The sequence below is a fragment of the Coenobita brevimanus genome, chromosome 84 (assembly GCF_032717465.1).
Source record: "Coenobita brevimanus isolate Jiangsu-jjx chromosome 84, ASM3271746v2, whole genome shotgun sequence".
NCBI lineage: Eukaryota > Metazoa > Arthropoda > Malacostraca > Decapoda > Coenobitidae > Coenobita > Coenobita brevimanus.
The window spans coordinates 26,579,068-26,605,767 of record NC_137037.1 but is presented as its reverse complement, the minus strand read 5'-3'; the positions used below and the strand labels follow the sequence as shown (position 1 = coordinate 26,605,767).

General features: G+C 42.1%; 1 protein-coding gene across 1 annotated transcript; it reads left to right on the top strand.

The window, feature by feature from the left end:
* The first annotated feature begins 3,340 nt into the window (after positions 1–3,340).
* Positions 3,341–3,715, top strand: LOC145410104 (uncharacterized). Its single transcript, XM_080280307.1, has one exon. It carries the CDS (start codon positions 3,341–3,343, stop codon positions 3,713–3,715), a length of 375 nt encoding a protein of 124 aa, XP_080136433.1.
* The last annotated feature ends 22,985 nt before the right edge of the window (positions 3,716–26,700 follow it).

Sequence of the window (26,700 nt, the reverse complement as noted above, 5' to 3'; positions counted from 1 at the left end):
TGATCCGAACTTTCGTCGAGCATGTACACACGAACAAACATTACACTGTTGCCAGCACCCTTTACGCACCTCTCGCGGCTAGGTGGCCCAGGCGGAAAGTTTGGCGACTGTACGTAAGAACAGATACGTGCTAAAGTACACACACACACACATGTACAGTTACGTAAGAACAGATACGTTTTAAGTACACACACACACACACACACACACACACACACACACAAAACAACAACAATAATGAGAACACATTACACGGAGACGGTGTACACTCGGTAAAAAAAGTATCGGTGCATAGAGGGTTCGATGTCTTCCGAAAATATTCACTCACGTGCTGGCTGTGTGGGAGGGTTGGTAACTTGTTATGCCTGGCTGTAGCAGGTTCAGAATGTTTATTTATATTTTAGCGAGGGGATACCTCAGATGACGTATATGACACCTCCCAACACCTCCCAACACGTCGGACACAAATATTTCAGAGACCTTCGTACCGTGATCCAAAATGTTTCGTCACTGTTGTGCACCGATACTTTTTTTACAGAGTGTACACTGCCCATCCCTGTGCAAGTTTTTCAACAGCCCCACATGACGCTGAAGGGGTGGATGAAACAGGTACTGTAAAACATGGCTGAGGGTGAAATGGGTGATCGGAAGGTGATAAAGCATGTGTCAAGAGTGGAACATGGGCGAAAACAAACCTGAGTGAAAGATGCGTTGAATGAAGTGTGAGTGAAAAAAAAAAATGAATTTCGCGTGGTATAAAAGTAGGGATAGGATGGGTGACCCTGGAATACTGGAGATCATGGAACTTAGATAATGATGGAATATGAGTGAGGGTGAAACATGGATAACAGAGGAACGTGAGTCAGCATGGGAAGTGGATGAGGGTGCAACATGTGAGTCGAATATGGGTGACTAGAAAAAGGGTAAGGGTGAAACATAAGAATGGAACATGGGTGAGGGTGGAACATGGGTGAAGTGCGGAACATGAGAGTATTAGGAACAAGGTGGGGGAGAAAAATGTTTGGTGTGTTGTACTGCAGTACGGGACGTGTATAGGCTACCTTTTGAAGATGGATGTTGTAAAAAAGACGGAGCTGGTGAAGGGAAGGCTTTAGTTACAGATATTTCTGAAAAGTTCCGCGTTAGAGAACAAAAGTGTTGGATAGGTGGAGGGGAGTGAGCGGGATGTGCTGGGATGGTGGTGGGTGATAGGTTCTGAGACACTGTGAAGATGGGTACTGTAGGCTGATTGGAATGGTCATGACGATGGGTTAATTTAAAACTTTCTGTTACCAGAAGAACAGAATAGCCCAAGTAACAAGAATACCAAAGAAAAGTATGCACGCTGCAAGCAATAAAAATAAAACTATTATATACTCGTAAGAGCCACACCATGATAACCACGAATTCAGGAGGTCGAATGGCGACGCTCAGTTGTGAGATGTTCCTGAGCACTTGTTATCCTTATTATGAAAAATCTTTATCATCAGTCCTGGCGAAACTCAGTTCAAGAGTTTGCAAGCCGCAACAGTCACTAGACTGGGCGAAAATATGCAACAGTGAGGGATAACAACCCGTAAATTTTGAAATTTTCTTCTGTTACATAAGCCGTTCACATAGCCAAACCGTTTTAATCTTAGCTGGTAAAAATTGACGATAAACTATAAAAAAAGAATGAAATTGTAAATTGCGGTACATTGTATAAGGCCAAGCATGAAGTATAATTTAGCTTCCATTTGCCTTTATTTGCGTCAAATTATTGCAGATACCTAGAACTGAATTTCTGCGAGCGAAGGGAATGAATTACTGCATACTGTACTTTATGGGCCTCATCGAATGTTCCCTACCCGTCCACCAATCAGGGGCTAGACAGCAGTATATCCTGGTTATATGCAGTTCTACTTATGTAGTAGTATATCCTATATTGCTGTGTTTATATTGCAGTTTATAAATGCACTCATTATAGATTTTTTTTTTTTTTTTGCATGTAGACTGATTTTCTTCTCTATAAAGCAGGCGTAATGGTGGCAACCATTGCAGCTCCAGCAGACAGGGGATAGAGTAACGCCCCTCTGATATTTTCAACAGTTTCTTTCCACACCTATCGTCCAACTATGGCCAGCAGACCATGCTGGAAAATAAAGGTTATCAGATGTGTATACCGTCACAGTTATTCATTCAGTTCCTATATATCTTACTATAGTTCTATTTCCCTATGCGAAGAGACAAGAGTTCAAGACTAAGGTAATAGATAGGGTGAACGTAAATATAGAGCGAGTTCAAGACTGGTGGAAGAAGAATGCAGAGACCGTGAAAGGAGTGGCCAGAGAAGTACTTGGAGAAACATCGGGAAAGCGACGTACAACTAGAGAAGAATGGTGATGGAGAGAAGACGTTACGAATGCACTAAAAAGGAAAAAGGAAACAAAGAAGCAATTGAAGCAAAGCAGATCGTGGCAGGACAAGATGGTGTATAGAAGTGCAAAGAAGTTAGCACGGAAAGCAGTGATAGTGGCTAAGGTTGAGGCTTGTCGTGATATGTATGAAAAGCTGGAAACATCTGAGGGAGAGAAGAGAATATACAGAATAGCAAGGATTAGGAACAAGTCTACAAAGGATGTAAATCATGTGAAGCAGATGAAGGATGTAAATGGTGTGGTGCTAATCGATGAGATGAAGGTACAAGAGAAATGGTAGGAGTACTTTGAGGGCCTACTAAATGAGGAGAATCCACGGGATCATCAGGATGATGGAATACCATACCTAGGCCTTACGAGATGTGTAGAGAGAGCAGAAGTGGTGAGGGCACTTAATAGAATGAAAAACAACAAGGCAACTGGACCAGATGAGATCCCGGTGGAGGCGTGGAGAAGCGGGAGTGGATTTGTTGTGGAATTTAATGTGCAAGGTAGAGGAGCAGGAAGAGATACCGGATGAGTGGAAGGAGAGTGTGTTGGCATCCATCTTCAAGGAGAAAGGAGATGTACAAGAGTGTGGGAATTATCGTGGAATTATGTTATCACACGCAATGAAGGTTTGGGAAAGGATACTGGATGAGAGACTGAGGCTGGGGGTGGGGATGGCCAGAGGTCAGTTTGGTTTTATGCTGGAAAAAGGAACAACGAAACCAATATTCATACTGAGACAAATGACAGAAAAGTATATAGATAAACAAAAAGAACTACATATGGTATTTATAGATTTAGCGAAGGCCTATAATAGAATACTGCAACAGGAGTTGTGGAGATGTTTGAGAGAGAAAAAAGTACCGGAAAAATATGTAAGACCAGAAAGGGTAGTGTACAGGAATGTTAAGACGCGAGTGAGGAGTGGACCAGGCATGACGGACGGTTTTGGAGTGGAGGTGGGGCTGCATCAGGGCTCTGCGCTGAGCCCCTTCCTTATCAACATCGCATTCGACGTGTTGACAGAGGATATAAGAATGGGGACACCGTGGGACATGATGTATGCCGATGATGTGGTTTTGGTGAGTGAGTCAAAAGAAGGGATAGAGCGCAGACTGGATGAGTGGAGATTTGCACTGGAGAGTAGAGGAATGATAATAAGAACAAAGACAGAATATATGACGAGTACAGAGCAGGTGCACGATAGACGTGAAAGTATTAGGCTGGATGGTGTGGAGCGGAAGAGAGTGGATGCATTTAAATACCCGGGATTCACCCATCAGCAGACGGTTGTGAAGATAAAGAAATAATCGGAAGAATCCAAGCAGGATGGAGAAGTTGGAGAGACATATCAGGAGTATTGTGCGACAGGAGAATGCCAGTGAAATTAAAGGGGAAGGTGTACAAAACTATGGTAAGACCAGCAAAGACGTACTGGGCGGAGGCACTACCTGTGAAGAAAGTAAACGAGAGGAGGATGGAAGTAGCGGAAATGAGGATGTTGCAATGGATGTGTGGCGTGACAAGGGGGGACAGAATCAGCAATGCAAGTATCAGAGGAACAGTGAAGGTGGTGGAGGTTTCGAAGAAGACACAAGAGGCAAGACTTAGATGGTACGGGCATGTCATGAGGAGCGATGGACAAAGTGACGAGCGGAGAGCACTGGATATGGAAGTACAGGGAAGGAGGAGGAGGGGAAGACCCAAGATAAGGTGGAAAGATTGCATAGTGGCGGATATGAGAGAGAAGGGCCTGGATACCAACGTGGCAGGGGATAGAGGCAGGTGGAAGAGGCTCATCAAGAACAGCGACCCCATATAAAGATGGGTAAATAAAGCTGACAAAGAAGTTCTCTTTCCCTATGCTACTGCCACCTTCATAGCAACTTTCCAGGTTAGCTTAGTAAATATACTCTGGCACTTACATTCTTGGTTACTATATTGCCCTTGAAACTGTGTGCATTAATTTGAATCACTTTGTTTATTTTTTTTATTTGTTTTTCAATCTCATCCTGCTGAAAAAGATTTGCCCCTACCTAAAAATCCTTCCATCTCTTCTGTGCTTTCCAGTTCTGTTTTGTCCATTTTCTGTCTACTTTCTGTTCTGCATTTCTAACTTTCTCTTAAACTGTTCACATGCTTGGCGTTGGTCTCCTTCATTAAACATTTATCTCACAACTTCCTGTATGTCACAGTCATTACAGAACTGCTCCTTTCATGTTTTTTCAAACACTTCCACCCAAATCTATTCTGTATTCCCAAGCTTTCCTTCCCCAGTATACTCCATTACAGTAACTGTCACTTCCATCTAATCAACCAATGTTTGTATTATACTCGTATATGCATGGTACAGGCCATTCCCTTAGCCCTGCAGTTATTTATAGGTGAATCTCATTAAATAATCCCCATTGACTAAATATTTTTTCTTACTAATATTTATTTAATTAAAGCCAACATACTAATCACAAATCTGAGTGCTTGACTAAAATAAGTAAATATTTTTGTCAGCTTCCTAACCAACCAATACAGTCATACCACTGATAGCTTTACCTGCCAAACCCTATCTTACCTAAATCACCTTACCAATTTATCTTGGTGCTAAAACGAACTACGCACTTCGATGAAGCACCTAACTGGAAGTATATATTGCTTGGTAGTAATAAGATTTTGATGAGGCACTATTTTTGTTTTTTACCCATTACTATAACTTAGAGTATATGGTCACACTAAATGCTGATGAACTTATAAACATAACCAACCATTTACCATCAGTGACCTAACTCTACTCGTAATACCTGTAATTCCTAGCATATAGGCTAATACAGTATATATACTGTTCGTATATTCTTATTTTGTCTCAGATATGGTGAAAAATTAATACTGAACCCTGCAAAGTAATGGCTGACTTTCACAGCAGCATGAATTACTTATCCATTCACTTATACTGCAAATGATAACCTTCAAGAGGCACCTAAATATCAAGAATGTCACTCTTATTTCATACCCATGATTTTTCAATGCCAAGACTGTCACACTTGGATATTATTGCAACATAATGCAGGAGCATATTGGCTTGCCCTCAAATATAACTACATAATTGAGTTGGATAACACATAAACTTTATGACTGTTGCTGTTTCAATAATCCAACAAGAATCACACAGGTGGCCTATTCTGAAATTAACTAGGACACAGAATTCACCATCAGTATCTCCAAATATTCTGTGCCACGTCACCACCTTTGTTTACTGGCATTCGCTTACAGAAAAGTTTAGTCGACTAAAATTTTCAAAAATATATTTCAGTCTACCAAAGAACTTTTATTCCTGAAATATTAAATACATATGAATAGAATAAAAAACAAAGCTACTATATTTATGAATATGAAAGTCTTAAAAAATAAAAAATGGCGTCTCTGGTGACGTCCATCCACCTGTTTTAATCCAATACTATTTTACGTCAAAATCAAGTGAAGAACGCTTGGCGTGAACTTAAAATTTATTTATGGTACGAGAAGCAGGAACGCCAGACGTTGATGTTCTTCAGTACTGGAGTTTAGTTTTTATTGTAGGGCCCAAAGCAACACGCAGCGCAGAAAAAACAATCCACCCAGCCTCCACGAACTGCATTGAATTTGAGTCCATTACTTAGGATCTTGGTTCATATTCTTACGAATGTCTCATGTCAGGTGGGTAACATGGGGTGCAAACATTATAACTGGGGTGCCTGCCAAACTTAAAAGCGCGGAACTGGATGCTAGTACGGCCTTGTTCTTGTTCCCAGTTTCGGAGAAGGGGCAGAGTGACTGGAGAGGGCGAGAGGGGGTGGAGGGAAGTGGATGAAAATAGCCGGAGGTATAAGAAATGGGGCTATGGGAAAGATGTGGAAAATACAGAACGTAGAGGCATTTCTTTCCCTGTTCAGAAATGATCCCTGTTCCCATAACACACCACCCTCCGTGACATATTCCTGAAACTTATCATCCTACCTTGTTGTCTGTCTCCGTTTCCCCCTTTCAACCATTTCAATCTAATACATCCTGCTAGTCAATCTCACGCTTTCTATTCATTCCGAATTGCCGATGATACTTAGTATTTGGTGTTATTTTTAAACATCATCATCCTATGCACCACATTTATACACAGGCATTTTATTTGTCTATGTATCCTTCAGCATCGCTTCACAGGATCTTCTGAGGTACATTTCAACATACATTCCATTTACTTCCGGTTAATTCTGTTGTAAGTCAGGATAATCACAGAGTACACAATTATATTTTATGACATTTAAATTGGAAAAAAAAATATGGGCAAGATGGAGTAGGGCGGTGGTGGTGGTTAGTGGGTCATGGGGAGGAAGTAAGTAATGTAAAAGGGAGTTTTACTGTTACTGTGTGTAGGCTAACAGGATCCAAGTCATTGGTGTGAGAGGAAAGAGTGGGATGGAAAGAAAGGAGCAGGTGGAGCTACTGGGACAGGCTAGGATGGTGGTGGGTGATGGAAAGGGCGGGAAGTGTACATTGTGTACAGATGGCAGGTGTATAACTAGAGGCCCTCCCAAGGGGGGAATCACACCAGCCGCGAGCCGATACATATCTAGCGCGACTCGGAATATGACCTTGACCATTACTTACTTTCACCAATTTCGAACTCATAGATTTTCATCCCCACTACACACCTGTAAACCTTTGTGATGAAATCTTGAACGGTTGCGAAGTTATCGTGGTAACAAACACAGACCTTGGTCTACTTTCACAAATTTCGAACTCGTAGATTTTCATCCCTACTGCACACCGGTAAAATTTTGTGGTGATATCTTGAGCGGTTGCGAAGTTAACGTGCCAACAGACACACAAACAAGCAGACAAACTGAAAACAATACTAGTAGGAGATTTTCATCCCTACTACACATTTGTAAAATTTTGTGATGATATTTGAGCGGTTGCGAAGTTATCGTGGTAATAGACAGACAGACTTTGAACTACTTTCACCAGTACGAACTCGTGATCGATTTTTTCCCCTACTACACACCTGCAAAATTTTGTGATGATATCTTGAGCGATTACGAAGTTATCGTGCTACCAGACACACTGACAAAATGAAAACAGTACAAGTTTCGCTATCCCGGCTGGTAAAGAGCAACGTTGGCAGTGGGAATATTTAAGTAACAGACATTTGGTGGTGATGGGGTGAAGAAAAGGCATGGGAATGGAGTGGACAACATGAGGCTGGTGGGGTTGAACGAAGTAAGACTCTGAAAATGCGGGCTGTAGAGTGGTCAGATGCGAGGCGGCAGTTATTCCAAATCTTCCGACACAAATAGCAAAAACAACAAGAGAGCATGCATGGGCTCATACACTTTGTGTCCCATGATACAGGTGAAAAAAGCAAAGCCTTATGCTACTTCCTCTAGTCCTCTCTGGAAAAAAAAAGCTATATCCAATCAAGAAAATGGGAAGTAAGGTAAAAGGAATAGAAAATACTGAGGACGGGGAGCAGTCAATGATAAGGACGCAGGCTGTATCACGGTAAAACAGGCAACCTACAGTTAAACTGGAGACAGTGACGACCAAACCACACGGAACCCGTCGGCTGACCCTAACTCAGGGCAGCCATATTACGGGATGCACTTGAGGCAAACTGGTATATCGCAAAGACCTTCCGGGAAAAAAAAGAAGGGCAGAGAAATGTGTACAAAAAAGGCTAATATGTAGAGAAAAGTGAACAAATTTAGTAAAATAATGAAAAAGCATAGAGTAATATGCTACGTAATTGCGTGAGAAAAAGTACGTAAAATATGAATGAGCTTAAAATAACAGTATCTTAAAAACAAAGAAAATACGTTACTAAAAAGCGTGAACGAAAAAAAAAAAATTATCTCGGATGTTATATATACGAGCATATAATATAATATAATACATAATTATTACATAATATATATATATATATATATATATATATATATATATATATATATATATATATATATATATGCTGGTGAGCTCACTGTAAAGAAATTTCTTTTTCATGCCCTTTTTGTGCAGCTAAATAGAATTTGAGATCTCACTGCCCATATAACTCCCTTGTGGATCAACCCTTTGAGAAATGTGAACTTTCTTGTGCTCAATAGGTATATCCCTCCGATTCATAACATCTGAGCAGGCAGTTTAAAAAATATATATATCCACCATTTCAGCCAAGAATACCTCCTGCTCTTGCTCTTCTGTAAGTGTCGGTACCTGTTAATCAAAGATCTCAGTTTAGTTGAAGTGTGAGCGAAGGTTGATGCCAAATTCGAGCGTGCTCCAGCCCAGACTTCGAAGACAATCGTTATTACAACCTTGAAGCTTTGTGAATCTGTCTTCTTTTGGGTACGGAGATGATAAAAGAAGAGTAACACATTCATATAACTTGGTAAACGAGGCTTAACCGGCTCAGATATTGGAGACTTTTCAAGAAGCCACACGTTGTTATTTAACCTTGTGGTCGCCATTATCTATGAATTTAAGAAAAAAGTGATCACAAGTAGGGACCTCTAAATATAATCAGGTGAAGTAAAAAAATCACACTTCCATGACCACAGCACTCGGCACCTCGGGGTATTTGACGCCCAGTTTGATGTTTTTTTTTAATTTTGATTTTTTTTTTTTTTTACTTTTGGGGTTCTTGTCAGCCTTTTTCAAAAATTCGGATTATTGGGATTTTCGGATTATCAGTGTTCGGATTAATGGACTTTTACCGTATATATATATATATATATATATATATATATATATATATATATATATATATATATATATATATATATATATATATATATATATATGAACTTATATATATATATATATATATATATATATATATATATATATCGATATCAATCTATCTATATCTATCTATCTCTGTATCTATCTATCTATCTATCTATCTATCTATCTATAGATAGATAGATAATATATATATATTATCTATCTATCTATCTATCTATCTATATCTATATATATATATATATAATATATATATATATATATACATCATTATTCGGACCTCCTTTCCCAGCCTAGTTCAAAATGAGTAGTAGCAATGATCAGACAGACCAAATTTGCCCAATCCAATGGGCCACGCTTCCATTCATTCATCATTCAAGCCCCCGGAATCTTGGCTTTATCGGATATGCCAGAAACATGCATCACGATTTGTAGATTCACATAAACGTATCTGACAGAGTCAATCCGAATGCTGCCACGTTAAAAAGGGATGCCAAATCCCTGATCATCCACTTCTCAAAACATTCATCCAGCCAGCTCAATCTTTTGTCAGTTCCCTAGCCTCACCAACTTCCAAACCTCTCTTCCTCACACATTCATCCACCATATCCCTCCACCTTCTCCTTGGCCTACCTCGCCTCCTCCCTCCTTCCAATTCGCTCAGATATACCTTTTTCACAACTCTATTGTTATCCATTCTATTCACATGACCATACCATCTCAGTATACTCTCTACGATTCTGGTGCTAGTTTTCTTCCTTGTGTCACTTTATTTTCAACTTCTTTTGGACATTTTCCCCTTTTTCTATCACTTTACCTAGGTATTTGACCTCTCTCACCAATTCCAGTCTCTCTCCATTCACTGTAACATCACACTAGGAGTCACTTTCTCTCTAAATAAGCATCACTTTGCTCTTCTCTGCATTTCTCTCAAGGCACGACGCTCACAGACGTCAGCAAAACTCTGCACTAGCCTACCAAGTTCTTGTCCAGTATTTGCAAGCAGTACTGCATCATCAGCATACAACAAATTTTAGATATTCCATCCATTACCATTCATTACCAGTGCCATCCCTCTCTGCATTACTCATGTTTTTACTTCTGTCATCACTTCATCCACATATATATTGAACAACCATGGGGACATCACACAGCCTTGTTGCACGGCCACACTTATCATGAACAATTCACTTACATGTCCATTAACCCTTACACATGCTTTACTGCCATCCTAAAAACTCTTGATGGCACCCAGCAACTTGCCATCTACACATGCGCTAAACTTTTCACAATCCTTCGCTCTCCTCTTTGTTGTACGTTTTTTTCCAGATCCATGAATGCCTTAAACACCTTATGGTCCTTCTCACAAGCCTTCTGTGCTATGTGTCTCACTGCAAATAATTGATCCACACATCCTCTGTCATTCCTAAAGCCACCCAGTTCATCACTCACTAGGACTTCTGATATCTCTCTTACTTTCTCTCTAATACTTCAATTATATCTTCCCTACCACCCCCTTGCAGGGGGTCACCTTGACATGGTGGCGGGGCTTAAAGCGTGGTTGATGGTGTCACCTACTTTGGAGGCATGCCTACCTTTGTAGGGTTCGGTATTTGTCGGCCTCGTGGACAAGCACCTCCTACATCACTGGTGGAGGAGGCCAACTGATGATGTTAGTCCCTGCCCATTTGCCATCTAGGGCGGGACTGTTGCCTCCCCATGCGTTTGTCATGCGTGGCGTCCCCTTATGCTGGGAGATGGGAGTCCTGGGGGTTGAGCGATGCTGCATGCTGCGGCCTGCAGCTAGCAATACGCCTCTTTGGTCCATTATTCTGGCTAGACAGGCTGCCTAGTTGCGCCTGACTAGGTCAATCGGCTGGTCATGAGTTGGCTAGGGTCAAGTGGGCACTGGGAGGGCCTGGTGGTTCCTATTGTCCTGGAGTCACCCTTGCCTAGGTCCCCCAGTGGTTACTTGCATATACTCCTCTGCTACCCCTTGGATCATCAGTGGTACCGTCCCTGACATATGACCTCCCCCTGTTGGGCTCCGTAGTGGGTGGGGGGCTGGGGAATGAAGGTTTTTGTTATGTATTATGGATTCTTTACTTGCCCCACCTCCTGCACAGTTTAACAAGTTCTTAGTCGTTCATGGTCCAGTTGGGGTAGACCTCCGGAAATGTGACTTTTTCTGAACCCATTGAGAACTGGTCACTGCTTGTGGTGCGACCCCTAAACTGGTTCCACAGGCTGATGGCAGTTTGTTGGTAGAGGTGTCTGACTCTTCCCACAGTGCGACTATTCTGTCTTTATCAGAGCTTTCTGGTCAGTCAGTTACATGCTCCCCCCATGCTTCATTGAATCATTCTCGTGGTGTTGTCTGTGCTAAGGGACTACTGACATATGATGAGGCACGCCTTGTTGAAGGGTTGTCTCCCCAGAATGTAATAAAGGTTGAGGGGAGCAATTTATCTATCTATCTATACCCCGATGCCCTAATCCCGCAAAGGGTGGCCACAGATAAAACGCCTCCAAGTCGCTCTGTCACCCACCATTTGACTACCCTCCCCTCAACTCACTCCCCCCTCCCTCATATATCTCTCAACTCCATCCCTCCACCTCATCCTCGGTCTTCCCCTCCCTCTCCCTCCCTCCACCTCACCTACATACACCCTCTTAGTCAGTCTTTCATTCTCCATTCTCTCCACATGTCCAAACCACCTCAGTGTATTTCTCCTAATCTTCTCAACCACATCCACATCCACCCCACAACGTTCTTTCACTTCTTCATTCGTCAACCTGTCCCTCTATGTAACTCCACATGCTCCTCTCAAGCAGCTCATTTCCACTGCTCTCACTCTTGACTTGTTCCCCTCTTGCAAGGTCCATGCCTCGCTTCCATACGTCAGGGTAGGGATCACAATACCATCATGTAGTGACTTCTTAACTTCCATACTCACCTCCCTATTTCTCATCACTGCTTTCAGTGTACCAACAACCATCCTTCCCTGCTGTACCCTTTCACACACTTCATCCCCCAAGGTTCCATCCTTACTCATCACACTACCCAAGTACTTGAATGCACTCACATTCTCCATATCCTCGCCATCCAACCTCACCATGCATTCTGTGACTTCATTCCTCTCAAACACCATAACTTTACTCCTGTTTACATTAACTTTGAGATTCCTCTTCCTACACACTGTCCCAAATTCACTCACCAAACCTTGCAATTCCCATTCATCATCACTCAACAATACTGTCTCATCAGTAAACAACAACACCGGAATCTTCCAAATCTCACCCTCATTCATCAGAGTCAGCCCCACATCCACTGCCCTACCTAGCACCTCCTTTACAACGCCATCCATGTATATATTAAACAGCCATGGGGACATAACACAATCCTGTTTCAGTCCCAAACTGAGATCAAAGAACTCACTCAGCTCACCATCCACTCGCACTGCAGCCCTAGCTCCTTCGTACATACTCTTCACAGCATTCAACAATTTCCCATCCACTCCATATATTTTCAATACCTTCCACATACCTTGTCTATCTATTCTGTCAAAAGCTTTCTCCAAGTCTATGAAGGCAGCATTCACTGTCTTTCCCTTCTCTAAATACCTCTCCACTAAACATCTTAGAACAAATATCTGATCTACACACCCTTTTCCCTTCCTAAATCCCCCTTGTTCTTCTCCAACTAGCTCCTCTGTTATGTGTCTAACCATATAAATGTGTTTTCTACCATATATTTTTCCAATCACACTAAGAAAGCAAATACCCCTATGGTTACCACATACTTCTCTCTCCCCTTCTCCTTTGTATAAAGGAACAATTATACCTGATTTCCAGTCCTCCGGATTAAGAAGATAAATGGTGACCTTGTGCCAACTCATCCTTAATTGTGACTTTTGATTCCTTGAGTCTCTCTGCTGTTCTTAATGCTGCTTGGTACTGGTACAAAGTTAGGCGATATGTCCCTATGTCTCATTGGTGTTTCCACTGTCAGCATTTCAGTCATATTGACCAGACCTGTGGGCGCCTTGCCCTAGGTCTTCCAGCAGTCTGTGCATCATGTAGTTTAGATATTCATGAGGGTGTGGAATGCCCTGACCCTGTATCTTGTATCAGTTGTGGTGGTAAGCATACTGCATCTTCTAAATCTTGTGATCGTTACAAAATGGAACATGAAATTTTGTCTCTCAGAGCCTCAGAGAGGTGAGTTTTTACAGAAGCTAAGAACCGTGTCCTGTCTATGTATGTCCGCCCTGGTGTGTCCTTTGCTTCTATTCTTTCTTGGTTAAAGCCTGTTGTGGGCCGTCATGGAGCCCCTGCTCCTCATTCTGACCCTCCTCCTCATCCCTTGTCTGATACCAGACATCCTACTACCCTCCTCGTAGTCGCTCAGATACTCCAGTACCTTTGCAGTCTGCATCTCGTCCGGCTGCTGCTCCTGTACCGGGTGTTACTCCTGTACCAGCTGCTACCCCTCTACCAGCTGCTACTCCTGTACCGGCTGCTACTCCTGTACCAGCTGCAACTCCTCTACCAACTGATACTCCTCTTCCGACTACTACTCCTGTATCAGCTGCTCCTCCCATACCGGATGCTGCTCCTGTACCATCTGCTTGCTCTGCAACTAGTGTTCAGTCTACTCCACAATGTGTCTCTACAGTTTCTAGTGTGTCCTCAAGTTCTGGCATAGAGATGGAGATTGCGTCTGCCAGCCTCAAACGGGTGAGGAGTGAGGAGTCTTTGGGTGATTCCCCTCCACCTAAGGTTCAAACTTCTGTGCAGCATGAGGACTCTGAGGGGGCTCTTCGCTGGCAACCCAAGCAGTGGTGGTGTCTAAGTCGGTGGGTGTTCTTGACGGTCTTTCTAAGATCCCAGTCCCTGCTTCTTGCTCAGGTGTGGCGGGGTCTGGGTCTTTGGATACTCAAAGGGCTCGGTTGCCCGCTCCCTCTGATCAGTCACCCGGCAGCCAGGCCTTGGTAGATTCTGTTGGGGAGGGTCTGGTTGGCCCCCAGGTGCCAGCCAGACCCCCACATGGGGGTGTGGCCAGAACGAGTGGGTCTTCCAGGATGGTCTCTATGCCTCGGGTTCATTCTGGCGATAGGTGGGACCGGTCTTGGGGTAAAGGCCCTTCCATCCATGGAAACTCTAAATCTTCAGTCTTCTTATTTGATAAGGCAAAGCTCCATGCCTAGGAAGAAGGGCTTTCATATCCTTCCCAGTGAGGTTGCTACATAACCTTGATGTTCCTCATTTCATATTATTTTTTACTAATCACTATGGCTATATCAGTACCAATTTGTCTCCAATGGAACTGTAGAGGTGTCACGGCAAATTGGGAGGAATTGCAGTTTTTACTCTCTGCTCTGAGCCCACTCTGTGTCTGTCTTCAGGAGACAATGGTGGGGGATTGACAGTTCCCTTCTAGAAATTAAGGGGGTATGAGGTCTTCCATGCACCTCCTCCTGGCGGTCACAGAGGTGGATGTGCAATTTTGTGCTGTTCTGCTGTCCCCTTTATTTCCTTTGCGATACAGTCTCCCCTTCAAGTTCTAGCGATACAGATGCACGTTGGGAGATGCTATACTATCTGTTGTCTGTGCCTTCCACCTTTCATCCCTGTTATGCGTGCTGATCTGGAAACCCGTATCAGCCAACTTTCACCTCCTTTCTTACTCCTTGGTGACCTTAACCCCTACACCGCGGGCATGTTTACCAATGTTTTGCGTGTGCCGCGGGGTTATTCGGGCTCCGACACACTCTCAAAAAATATTTGCCAAAAATCAGTTATTAGTCCTAGAATATTAAAATTACATATGCTTATGCCACATACCTTCAGCAATGAAAATTACAAGCGCGTCTGACTGTCGCACTTGTGCTAGTTCGCTCTTGGTACTCTGTCATTTATTATTCATAAAACCCCTCACACTTTATATTTCTGTTACTATATAACACTTATATATATCTACAGTCTTTATCCATAGGTTTCCTTCAGTAGTATTAGTTTATTGTCACTGTAGGGATTCAATTTCTTTCAGTAAAATACGTTGCATTCACTTTCTAGTCCTGTATACTAGCATTGAGAGTGAATGTCACTTTCAATTTCCCTCTCATAACTCACAGTATTCAGATATGCTAGAGTGAAACTTTCACTTTCATTACTCCTAGGGTATATGCTCGTATTCTTATAATACTACACATTTACATTTCTATTTACGTTCTCTATTTTATTTACGTTATTTACATTTCTGTTTTATTTACACTGTGTTATGCACTGTCACTTGAAGTAACTTATAAAACTATTTTCCACTGTTCACGTATATTTACATTCATTACTTTCACTTGCTGTTTACACATTATTTACACATTATTTACAATTCCACTTGCACTGTTTTACTCAATAGAAAGATCGTAGTTACTCTTTTATCAATTGTCAGCCCTTTACCTCTTTCTACACGAGGTTTAGTAGGGGGTAAAGGTCACAGGGCCCTTTGCATGGGGGTGAAAAGGCCCTGAAGCTAGCAAGAGTGAACAGACGTACCCCCACACTGGAAGATGAGAGTGAACTGATAAGGGTGGGCCGGGGTGGAGGCCTACCTAGGGAAAGCAGTACTTCCAACGTTCAGCCTCTTGACACATCTATTTATAGCAAAGAAATGATTGGCAAGAAATCTAGACAATACATTATAAATTAGGTAGTTCCAGGTGAATGTAAATATCACTTAGGCTTCTTCCTTCCCTCCTTATATGTATATTTATTACGAAAATAGATTATATGGCATATTTCAAGGGGAAATAAACAGCGAAAATCAGCGAACGAGTGCAAGTGAAGTGTTGTCAGGTGATAATTAGCCAATTCCAGGTGTATGGCACTCTCACCTTATTTCTTTCTTGTATATATTATTTGGTATAAGAATAGGGCATAGGGCTTATTTCAATGGATGAAATCAGTGAAAAATTCCAGGGAAGATTTACTTAGCGTAGCACGGCCAGGCAGGCGAGAGGATAGGGTAATGAAGGGGGGGTAGGGAGGGGAGTCAAGAACGGGGAGAAATGGCTAAATTGTCAACAATGGATGGGAGTACAGATGAGATTTGGAGTGCTGACTAGTGTTGGACATTGGCAGTACTGATAGATGATACAAGCCCCCACTTGGAAGCCCAGGTGAATTCAAAATAACACAGAATCACAAAAGCGACGCCCCGCGGTATGATCCCTTGCTCCCAAGCGTCACGAAAGTGACGCCCCGCGGTTAAGGGGTTAATGGCTGCCATCCTTTGTGGGGTGACTCACTTTCAAATCCCCGGGATGATCCTCTTGCCTCTTTGGTTGGGGATTTAGATTTGGTTGTCCTAAACTATCGGAGGACGACCCATTTCCATGTTCAGACTGGCATGTACTCTGTCATTGACCTCACCATCTCCTCCTCTGATTGTGCCCTTGATTTTTCTTGGGAGGTTTTGGATGATCTGCATGGTAGTGACCATTATCCTGTGTTGGTCCAGACTACTTGCAGCCCGTATGCCACGCTGATGTCTGGATAAGGCTAATTGGTTTCTGTTTGAGGAACTATGTGTATTTGCCTACAGGGTTACTGATTTTTCAACTATCGACAATGCTGAACGTTATCTTACTAAGACCATTTTCTCGGCAGGGGTTCATTCCATCCCATGGACTTCTGGTGTTTTTTCCCGGAGACTTGTGCCATGGTGGAATGACAACTGCTCAGGGGCGTACCTAGAGATTTGGGGGCCTGGGGGGCTAGGTTCATTGCAGGGTCCCCCTTCAGGAGGGGGCCCTTCAAAGAAACTAGCCCCCCTCATTCTCAAAACTTACTCAGTATCTCAGCCGGAACTGTTGGGATGATAAATATAAATATTTTTAAATATTAATAAAAAAAAGCTTATAAAATTTTAAGGCTTTTGGGGGCCCCCCCTCAATTGGGTGCCTGGAGGGCAGTTTCAAACAGACCCCCCCCACCCCCCATCAGGTACACCACTGCAACTGCTCTATAGCAAAGGGAGCTTACAAATTGGCTGCCCGTCGGTATTTTGTCAATCGAGATGTTTTTCTAAAAATCCAGTTTTGCAAAGCACGTGCTCACTACAGGTGGGTCATGAAGAATGCTCGTCAAAACTCGTGGAGGTCGTATGTTTCTACAGTTACATCCTCTACTCCAATGCCTAGTGTGTGGAAAAAGGTACGCAAGATTTCTGGTAGGTTCACATCCCCCTCCCCACCGGTGTTGCGACTTCACGGAGATCTAGTATCTGCACCTGATGCAGTAGCCTCTGTTTTTGCAGATCAGTTTTGCGCTGTCTCAAAAAAGGATCCTCCTAGGCCGTATGCTAGCTTTCATAGGAATCAGGAGAGGCTGGGTCTTGACTTTAGCTCTCGTGGTGGAGAGTCATATAATTTAGACTTTAGCCTCCGTGAGCTGCGTGCTACCCTCTCGGAGTGTGGTGATACTGCTCCTGGGCCTGACGACATTCCATACGCCATGCTATATCATCTGCCGACTGATTAAATTCAGTTCTTATTGGACCTTTCTAACAGGGTTTGGAGTGAGGTCTCTATTCCCAAAAGTTAGAAGTTGGGTGTGGCCTTCCCATTCCAAAGCCTGGGAAGGACCATTCCCATATCTCCAACTATCGCCCTATTAATTTGACATCATGCATGTGCAAACTGTTTGAAAACATGGTCAGTGTCAGGCTTATGTGGTTTCTGGAGAAGGGTTGTTTTCTCTCTCCTTCAAAGAGTGGCTCCCAGAAATTACGGTGCACTACCAACAACCTTATCAGGCTTGAGGCATCAGTCTGTGAAGCTTTTACCTCTAAGCAACATCTGGTGTCTGTATTCTTTGACCTTGAGAAGGCATATGACACTGGCTGGTGCCATGGCATCCTCCAACAACTGCATACCTTTGGTTTACATGGTTGCTTGCCTGTGTTGCTTTGAGACTTCTTGACTGATAGTGCGTTTCGGGTCCGTGTGGGTTCTACTCTCTGCGCCACTGTGCCAGGAGGAAGATGTCCCACAGGGGAGGAAGGTGTCCCACAGGGGAGTGTTTCCCTATTTGCGGTGACCATCAATGGTATTCTTGATACTGTGCCTACTGGATATCCTCCTCCCTTTTATGTGGATGACTTACCTATATGGTTTTCTGGCTCCCACATGTCTGCTATTGAGTGGCTTATGCAACTTGCCTTGGACAAGATTTCTGCCTGGGCCACTTCCAAGTGTTTTCGGTTTTCCCCTTCTAAGACTGTAGCTATACATTTTTGTAGGATGAGAGGGGTACACCTAGGCCCTGATCTCCAGCTTTCTGGCAGGAGATTCCATTGTGTGGAAGAGACAAAATTCTTGGGCCTGGCGTTTGACTGCCATTTGACTTGGGTTTCACACTTGGCAAGTCTTAAAGCATCATGTATGAAGGCTCTCAATCTCTTGAGGGTTCTGTCCCATACCTCTTGGGGTGCTGATCGGAGGATGCTCATGCATTTGTTTCAGGTTTTTGTAGCCTCCTTAAGCTGTCATATGGCTGCGAGGTCTACTCCTCTGCCACAGAGGCCAGACTAAAAACTTTAGATGCTGTCTATCATGCTGGTCTTTGCCTCGCAACTGGGGCTTTTTGGTCATCTCCAATTCCCAGCTTGTTGGTGGAAGCTGGTATGCCTACCTCAGATCTACTGTGTCAGTCTGTTGCAGCATGGTGCTGGCTCCGGATTTGTCGCCTTCCAGGCTCACTTGTCTGTAAGTGTGTGATGCAACAGTCTTGTTTTTTGTATTATTGTAGACACCCTCACATGCCTCGTCCGTTTGGCTATAGGGTTCGGGATATCATGGAGGAGTTTGGTTTGTCGACAGTACCTGTCAGTCCTGTTCGGATCCCGAGGGTTCCTCCATGGATCTTGCCCAAGGTGACCTTCTGCAGGTTTTTTGCAGACTCAAAGGATTCTGTCGCTCCTCAGTGTCTTTTACAGTTATTTTTAGAACAGTCTTCTAGTCATGGTGGATCTGTGCCTGTGTATACTGATGGCTCTAAATCCGCCTCTGGTGTTGGTTTTGGAGTGGTATTTCCAAATTTTAGCCTTGGAAGTAGTCTTCCTTTGGCTGCCTCAGTTTTTACTGCAGAGTTATCAGCTATTGTTTTAACCCTGAAGTTGGTGTTTGTCCACCATGGCAATCATTTTACTATTTTTAGAAACTCTCAAGGGGCACTTTTAGCCCTGGGCTCTTTTAACTCTTCCCATCCTTTAGTTTTATCTATTTTGGAGTGGCTGTTCCTCATTCGTCATCGGGGGAAGAGAGTGTATTTCTGCTGGGTTCCCGCACATGTTGGTGTCATAGGTAATGAAAGGGTAGATGCACTTGCTAAGGTTGCGGCTTTGCAAGCTGTATGTGCTCCTTGCCCTCTACCTCCTACTGAGTTACGCACTTCAGTATTGTCTGCTGTTCCTGCCTGTTGGCAGTTTTGGTGGGATAGCGTTCCTCTCAGCAAGCTATAGGAAGTCACCAAGTTCGTCTCTCATAGCGTTTGTTTTACAATGCCTCATAAGTTAGAAACTGTTCTGGCTCACCTTCACATTGGACATACCAAGCTCACACATGAGTTCCTCATGTGTGGAGGCGTGCAGCCATTCTGTGATGACTGTTTGGTTCCCCTTACTGTCAGGCATTTGCTGGTTGAGTGTCCCAGTTTGGGCGACTTACATCGGAGGCTGCTATTGAGGCACCGAGGGGAGGGTGGTGTTTACTGTCTCTTCGATGCTTGGGGGAGAGCCTGGTACCCCTGGGGACGATGTTTTTTTTTATTTCTGAAGGAGGCTCCTTCACCTTTTATGATTGCACTGTTTTTACTTTGATGTCTAGTTTTTCATATGGAGTTTTACTTTATAATGTTTTTATATTTCTACTGCTTGTATTTTTGCTTATATGGCACCATATGACCTTGTAGTTGCTGTGCCATGCATTCTATCAATCAATCAATCTTCCTTACCACACTCAATAAACTTATGTCTCTCTCTCTCTCTCTCTCTCTCTCTCTCTCTCTCTCCAGATATATATATATATATATATATATATATATATATATATATATATATATATATATATAATGCTCTCGGGTGTCTGCCCTTTCCTCTCCATCCTTCTTTCCTTCCATTCTCTTCTTTCTTTCTTTCATTCTTTCTTTGTCCTTCTGCCTACGGGTGACTTTACACTCCCTCTTCTGTCTTTCTTTCCTTCATTCTTTCCACTTCCTTCAGCCTGTGGGTGACTCTGCACTGAGTGACAAGCCAAATGGTTTCCTGTGCACCAGGAAACCATTTACTACGCTGGGTGGTAACCATTTAACCAAATTTTAGCGCCTGGTGGTTTGGTGGGAAATTATTGCGCTCCAATCGGATTGAGCCGGTGAAGGTTATATCCAAGGGGTGGTTGGTGATGATTACTCATGTAATGCCACTCAGGGATGAGTGAGGCTGGTCACTCTCATCTTAAATGTCGGGACCAACTGCCTAGCCCCGGGCTCCTAGGCTCCTCATGGGGCAATGTAGGATTGATTGATGGATGGATGGATATATATATATATATATATATATATATATAATATCATACACGGGTTTTATTAGCCCATGTGTATAATACAACTCTCATGTGTGGGGAGGCTCCCCAGATACAGCTCTTCCGTAGTGGCCGCAAGAAAAATTATGTACCACCTGTAACGGTACCAGTTTTAAAACACACCGCCAGTAATGATAGCGGTATTTGCCAGCAGTACTTCTTTTTATTAAATTAAAATATTTCAAAGAAGGAAATCGTTGTTTTCCAAGTATTACAAGTAATGCAAGAGTAAGTGTATGTATGGTAATAGTGTATGTGCAATAGGAGTTTGTGTATTGGTCGGTAGAAGTGTGTAATGTGCGGTAGTAGTGTATGTCCTGTGTAGTAGCAGTGGTTGTATATGTGGTAGATAGTAATGTGTGTGTGTGGTTGATGTTGCTGCATGTAAGATGGGATGAGCGAATGCACATTTGCATAATCCTGTGCATGTAGGCGTGACCAAGTAAATGCAAGTGAATATCTGGCTTTTATTCATCAGTAAAGTGCGATTTGTGAGCGCATAACAAGCGAGAGAGCGCTATGTTATCACAATTTCCCTCCGATTTATTATTATAGGCGGAGTCTCCGATATGTAATTGCTAGAATAGATGCCAAAAACACTGTGTTACTACGGAAAATCTTTTTGAATTTAATTTCGTACTTGAGGTGTTCACCGATTAGACCCGAACACTCCCTTGGAAAACTCGAGATTCCAAGAGGTTCCTTCGCCTTTATGGGTGTGTTTTTAGTTGATGACAAAATTTACTAAACGAATATATCACATGCTGAAAACCTATCACCGTCTTATTTTAGCTGTCGTTTATACAGAAAACCGAACACTATCATATTTTGTTTGTCGTTTATACAGAAAACTGATCACTATCCTATTTTTCCTGTCATATATAACTGAGAAGCAACCTCCCCACACAGTCGTAAGATCAGAACACCAACGTGATACCTCGAACCACAAGGATCGTAGAAAGAAGGACGCTCACAAACATATTATCTCCTCAAGATGCCTAGTAATGCACCCACCACAAATGACAAACTAAAACTAACAAGAAAAGGATTCGGTGGTACTTGCCAGGACTCAGGCAATCGTGATTCAACCCATTCTGACTCCTCCGTGCAAAGAGTACCGGTAGGATGACTGGGAAGCAGGAGAAGCACAACATTAAACGTCTAAAATCTCCATCTCTTCTCTGTTTCAACACCAAATTAACAGACATCTGGAAACAGGAATCACTTACGAGTTGCAGTGCTCTCTCTCTCTCTCTCTCTCTCTCTCTCTCTCTCTCTGTCAAGTGTGTGTGTGTGTGTGTGTGTGTGTGTGTGTGTGTGTGTGTGTGTGTGTGTGTGTTTAAAGTAAGTTGTGAAGTGTTATGAAGTATTAGGTTGCAAAAAAAAATCATTTAAGTGCATATGGCTGAAGAATTGTGTCTAATGGCTTAAGTATATGTAGCTGCAGTATGTACAATAGTGTGCTGAAGTGCATGTGTATGTGAAGATGTGTGCAGAAGTGTGTGGTGAAGAGTGTTTATAACAGTATGTTCAGGTGTGTGTGTGTGTGTGTGTGTGTGTGTGTGTGTGTGTGTGTGTAACTTGTAAAATGATGGAACAGAGTAAGTGGAATGAACAGACTGGTATAGAAAATCAAGAAAGGTAAAATACAGCATGTAGAAATTGTAAGGAAGAAGAAGTTTTGGAGGACAACTTAAAGAAAATGGATGGAACATGAAGAAAAAATGTTTCGGTATAAAAGATTCAGAACTAGTAGCCTGCATGGAGGAGTCAGGAACGAGCATGGGAGTCAGAGTAGAGCATGGAAATTTTTAGAGGCGAGCATGGAGGATTTACGGTAGGCCATGGAAGCAATAAAGTAGGAAACCTGAAGTGTGTGGAGAAGTATGGAGGACTGTATGTGAATGGCCACAGAAAATAAAGGAGGAAGCATGAAGGTGACAAAGCAGAATATGGGAGAGCAACTGATTACACATGAAACGATAAGGTAAGAGCATGGAAGATTAAGAAGGACAGCATGAAAAGAAAAGGACGGTGTAGCAAGGACAGTAAAGGAAACAGCATACAAGAGGAGTGCGGAAAGATAACTTGGCGGAGCGTGTGGAAGGAGGCAGAGGTAACAGATAGAGCCTGGAAGATCAAGGGAGCATGACTCAAAGAAAATAAAAGCATCGAAGTGTACTAAAGTAGAATATCATAAGGTAGGGAAGGAAGATGACAGGTTAAAGGGGACGCATGACAATAGAAAAAAAATACAAAAACAAAGTGGTGGTGCAAGAAGATTAAAGAATGGATACTGGAAGGTGTGAAAAGGTATAGATAAGTACAAAGAAAACATGGGCGAACAATGAAGCACCATGGAAATTTAAAGTGAGATTATGAATGACAAAGGGCGGAGGTGAAAATTAAGGACGATAATGGAAAAGTAAATTAAGGACATGCACGATTAAAAGTGGAATGGGGAAGTGGAGTAAATGAAGGAAGCTTGAAGCATGTGAGGAAGCCTGGTTGGAGGCTGGGATGAAACTGGGAACTTTCAAAAGAAATTATGAACTAGAAGCGGCGCCAAGGCACAGCAAGCCATCCCCGGCAGTCATTTTAGTGCTGACGCATAAACACAAGAGGATATCTAGTCAAAGATGTCACATATCAAATTTGGAGTAAGTCGGGTGAAACTTTACGATTTTATGCCCATTTGAAGTTTAGGTCCGACCCCTTTACCGCTAACTAGGGGGTGACCCCCTGATGTACCGAGGCATGTTAATAGGATGCATATTTGAAAGATACACCTTTAGGTCTCGGTTTCATGTCGATATGACTAATTTGAATGGAGTTGCCGGTCCCCCCCCCTTTTTTTTTTTTTTTTTTTTGCCCTACAGCCCAGGCCTTGGCTCAATTTGGCCCAAAATTTAATCATGTGATCTGAAGGTCATAGCACACCATACCTGTAATTTTTAGTCAAAACCGCGCCAGTAGTTTTTGCTAAAAGTTGTTAACAGACAAACAAACAGACAGACAAACCAAGTGAAAACAATAACTGTCCCCAAGCCCCTCCGTGGCGGGTACGGGTAACAAGAAGAAAACACACTACCATGATCAACCTCCTCTCCTTTCCTCAAATCTCCTCTCTCCTCAGCTCTCATCTCAAAAATATCCATTGCACCCATTTTTTTTCTTCACCTCAATCTGTACTCCCTCCGTTACTCTCCTTTACATAGCGCTACTCCTCTCTTCTCTCTTCAGTTCTAATCTCTCCTCTCCTTCCTGTTCCTCTATTCTTCTCCTCCTTCCCCTTCCTCTCATCTTCTCCAATCTTCTTTTCATTTCTTTCCTCTCTTAGTTGCAACTCTACTTTCAACACCAGTGCAGAGTTTTCACTCACACACACACACACACACACACACACACATCTGAAGGTAAAGTAATTGTAGCCAATTTGTACATGCCACCCAGATCAAACACATGGGAAAGAGATGAATATGAGGACCTGGCAGAGAGTACAATTCAGAGTGTAAGATCATTGCTACATAAAATGGAAGAGAAATCGGAAAGAATTATACTAACTGGGGACTTCAATACAAATATAAATTGGAATACTCTAGATATAAATAGCCAAGAAAGTTGTTGGGACCAAAAGCTCCTGGATCTCGTACAAGAGTTTTTCTTAACGCAACATGTGAGGGAAACCACCAGAAAAAGAGGACTTGATGTACCTTCAGTGCTAGATCTAATATTTACAAGGCAAGAAAATGATATTGACAGTTTAATATATCACCCTCCACTCGGCAAAAGCGATCATGCAGTACTAAATTATAACTTCAGGATAGCATATGACATAGTGAACAGCAATGATAGTTACAAAAAGAGCCTAAACAATAAAAAGGGAAATTATCAAGACCTAAAGAAGTATTTCTTAGAAGTTGATTGGGAAAATGAGCTTAGAGGACAAGATTTAAATGCTGTATATAAAAATTTTTGTGAATTTTATGAAATAGGAGTCCAGAAGTACATTCCACAGCACAAAGAAGCAGATAAGAAAATACAGAAATGGTTCAATACAGAATATAAAAAATCAGAAGAAAGAAGAGATTTGTTGTGGAATAGATACAGAAGACACAATAGTGAAAGGGCGTATAATAATTACAAACAGGCAAGAAACGATTATACAAGAATAAGGATGGAAGCCCAAAAACAGTTTGAGGAGGATATAATAAATAAAAGTAGTGATCAAACAAAGCTGTTTTACAGCTATATCAGAAGCAAAACTAAAGTAAAAGATATAATACAATCCATTACGGACGAGGGAATCACTTATACACAAGAGAAAGATATTTGTGAAGCACTAAATAAGAATTTCCAATTAGTTTTTACAGAAGAAAAAATTTTTGAGAGGGACTATGTGGAATACGCATGTCCACACATACTACCAGATATACAAATAGCAGAAAAAGTAATACAGGAGGAGTTAAGTAGATTAGATAGAGGAAAAGCAAGTGGTCCTGATGAAATTTCATGTTGGGTATTACGAGAATGTGCAAAGGAGTTATGTAAACCATTATTTTTAAATTTCAAGAAATCCTTGAGTCAAGGTAAATTACGTGATATTTGGAAAAAAACAAATATTGTCCCCTTATTCAAAAAAGGAAATAGAAAAAATCCACTCAACTACCGACCAGTATCACTGACCAGTGTTGTAAGCAAGGTATTAGAAAAACTTATAAGAAAAGCTTGGGTAAATCATCTAGAACACAGTATGATAACAGAAAGACAGTTTGGTTTCAGAAAAGGAAAATCATGTGTAACTAATCTGTTGAGCTACTATGACAGAGTAACAAACACAATACAGGAAAGGGAAGGATGGGTGGACAGTATCTATTTAGATTTCAAGAAAGCTTTTGACACAGTACCACACCAAAGACTTTTATGGAAACTGTACCATCAAGGAGGAATTAGAGGCAAACTGTTTTGTTGGATGCAAGACTTTCTCATAAAAAGAGAAATGAGGACAGTACTAAGAGGAAACTACTCATCATGGAAAGAAGTGACTAGTGGAGTACCACAAGGTTCAGTGCTGGCACCAATCATGTTTTTAGTGTATATAAATGATATAAACAGTAACACTGGAAATGAGAGCTATCTGAATATGTTTGCAAATGATGCAAAAATACAAAGGATAATTACTAACACAGACTCTTGTAAAGAGCTACAAGAAGAATTAAATAAACTTCATGAATGGAGTAGAACATGGCAAAGGGAATTCAATGTGGACAAGTGTCATGTAATCAAGTTTGGTAAAAGTGGAAAAAGACCTGATTGGGATTATAAGTTAGGAAACAAAACCCTACACACATCAGAAAGAGAGAAAGACCTAGGTGTGATTATCAATAACAGACTATCTCCGGCTGACCACATCAGCGAGAAGGTACGGAACATGTATACACTGCTTGCAAATATGAGAATAGCATTCACATACATAAATGAAGACATGCTAAGAAGGATAATAACATCATTCATTAGACCAACCCTGGAATATGCATCAGTAGTCTGGAGTCCTCATCTCAAAAAGCACATAGACAAGATTGAAAAAGTTCAAAGGGCCGCTATAAGATGGATACCAAGCTTAAGGGACCTAAGCTACGAAGAAAGACTAAATAAACTGAATCTACCAACACTACAGGAGAGAAGGAAAAGAGGTGACATGATAATGCTATATAAATGCATATCAGGGAAGGAGAAAATAGACATAAATGATTACTTAACATATGGAGAAGCATCAGCAAGAGGACATTGCAAAAAATTGCATAAGAAGAGAGGTGATAAAGACGTAAGGAAATTCAGTTTCCCAAACAGAGCAATTGATTAATGGAATGCACTTCCGAATGAAATAGTGT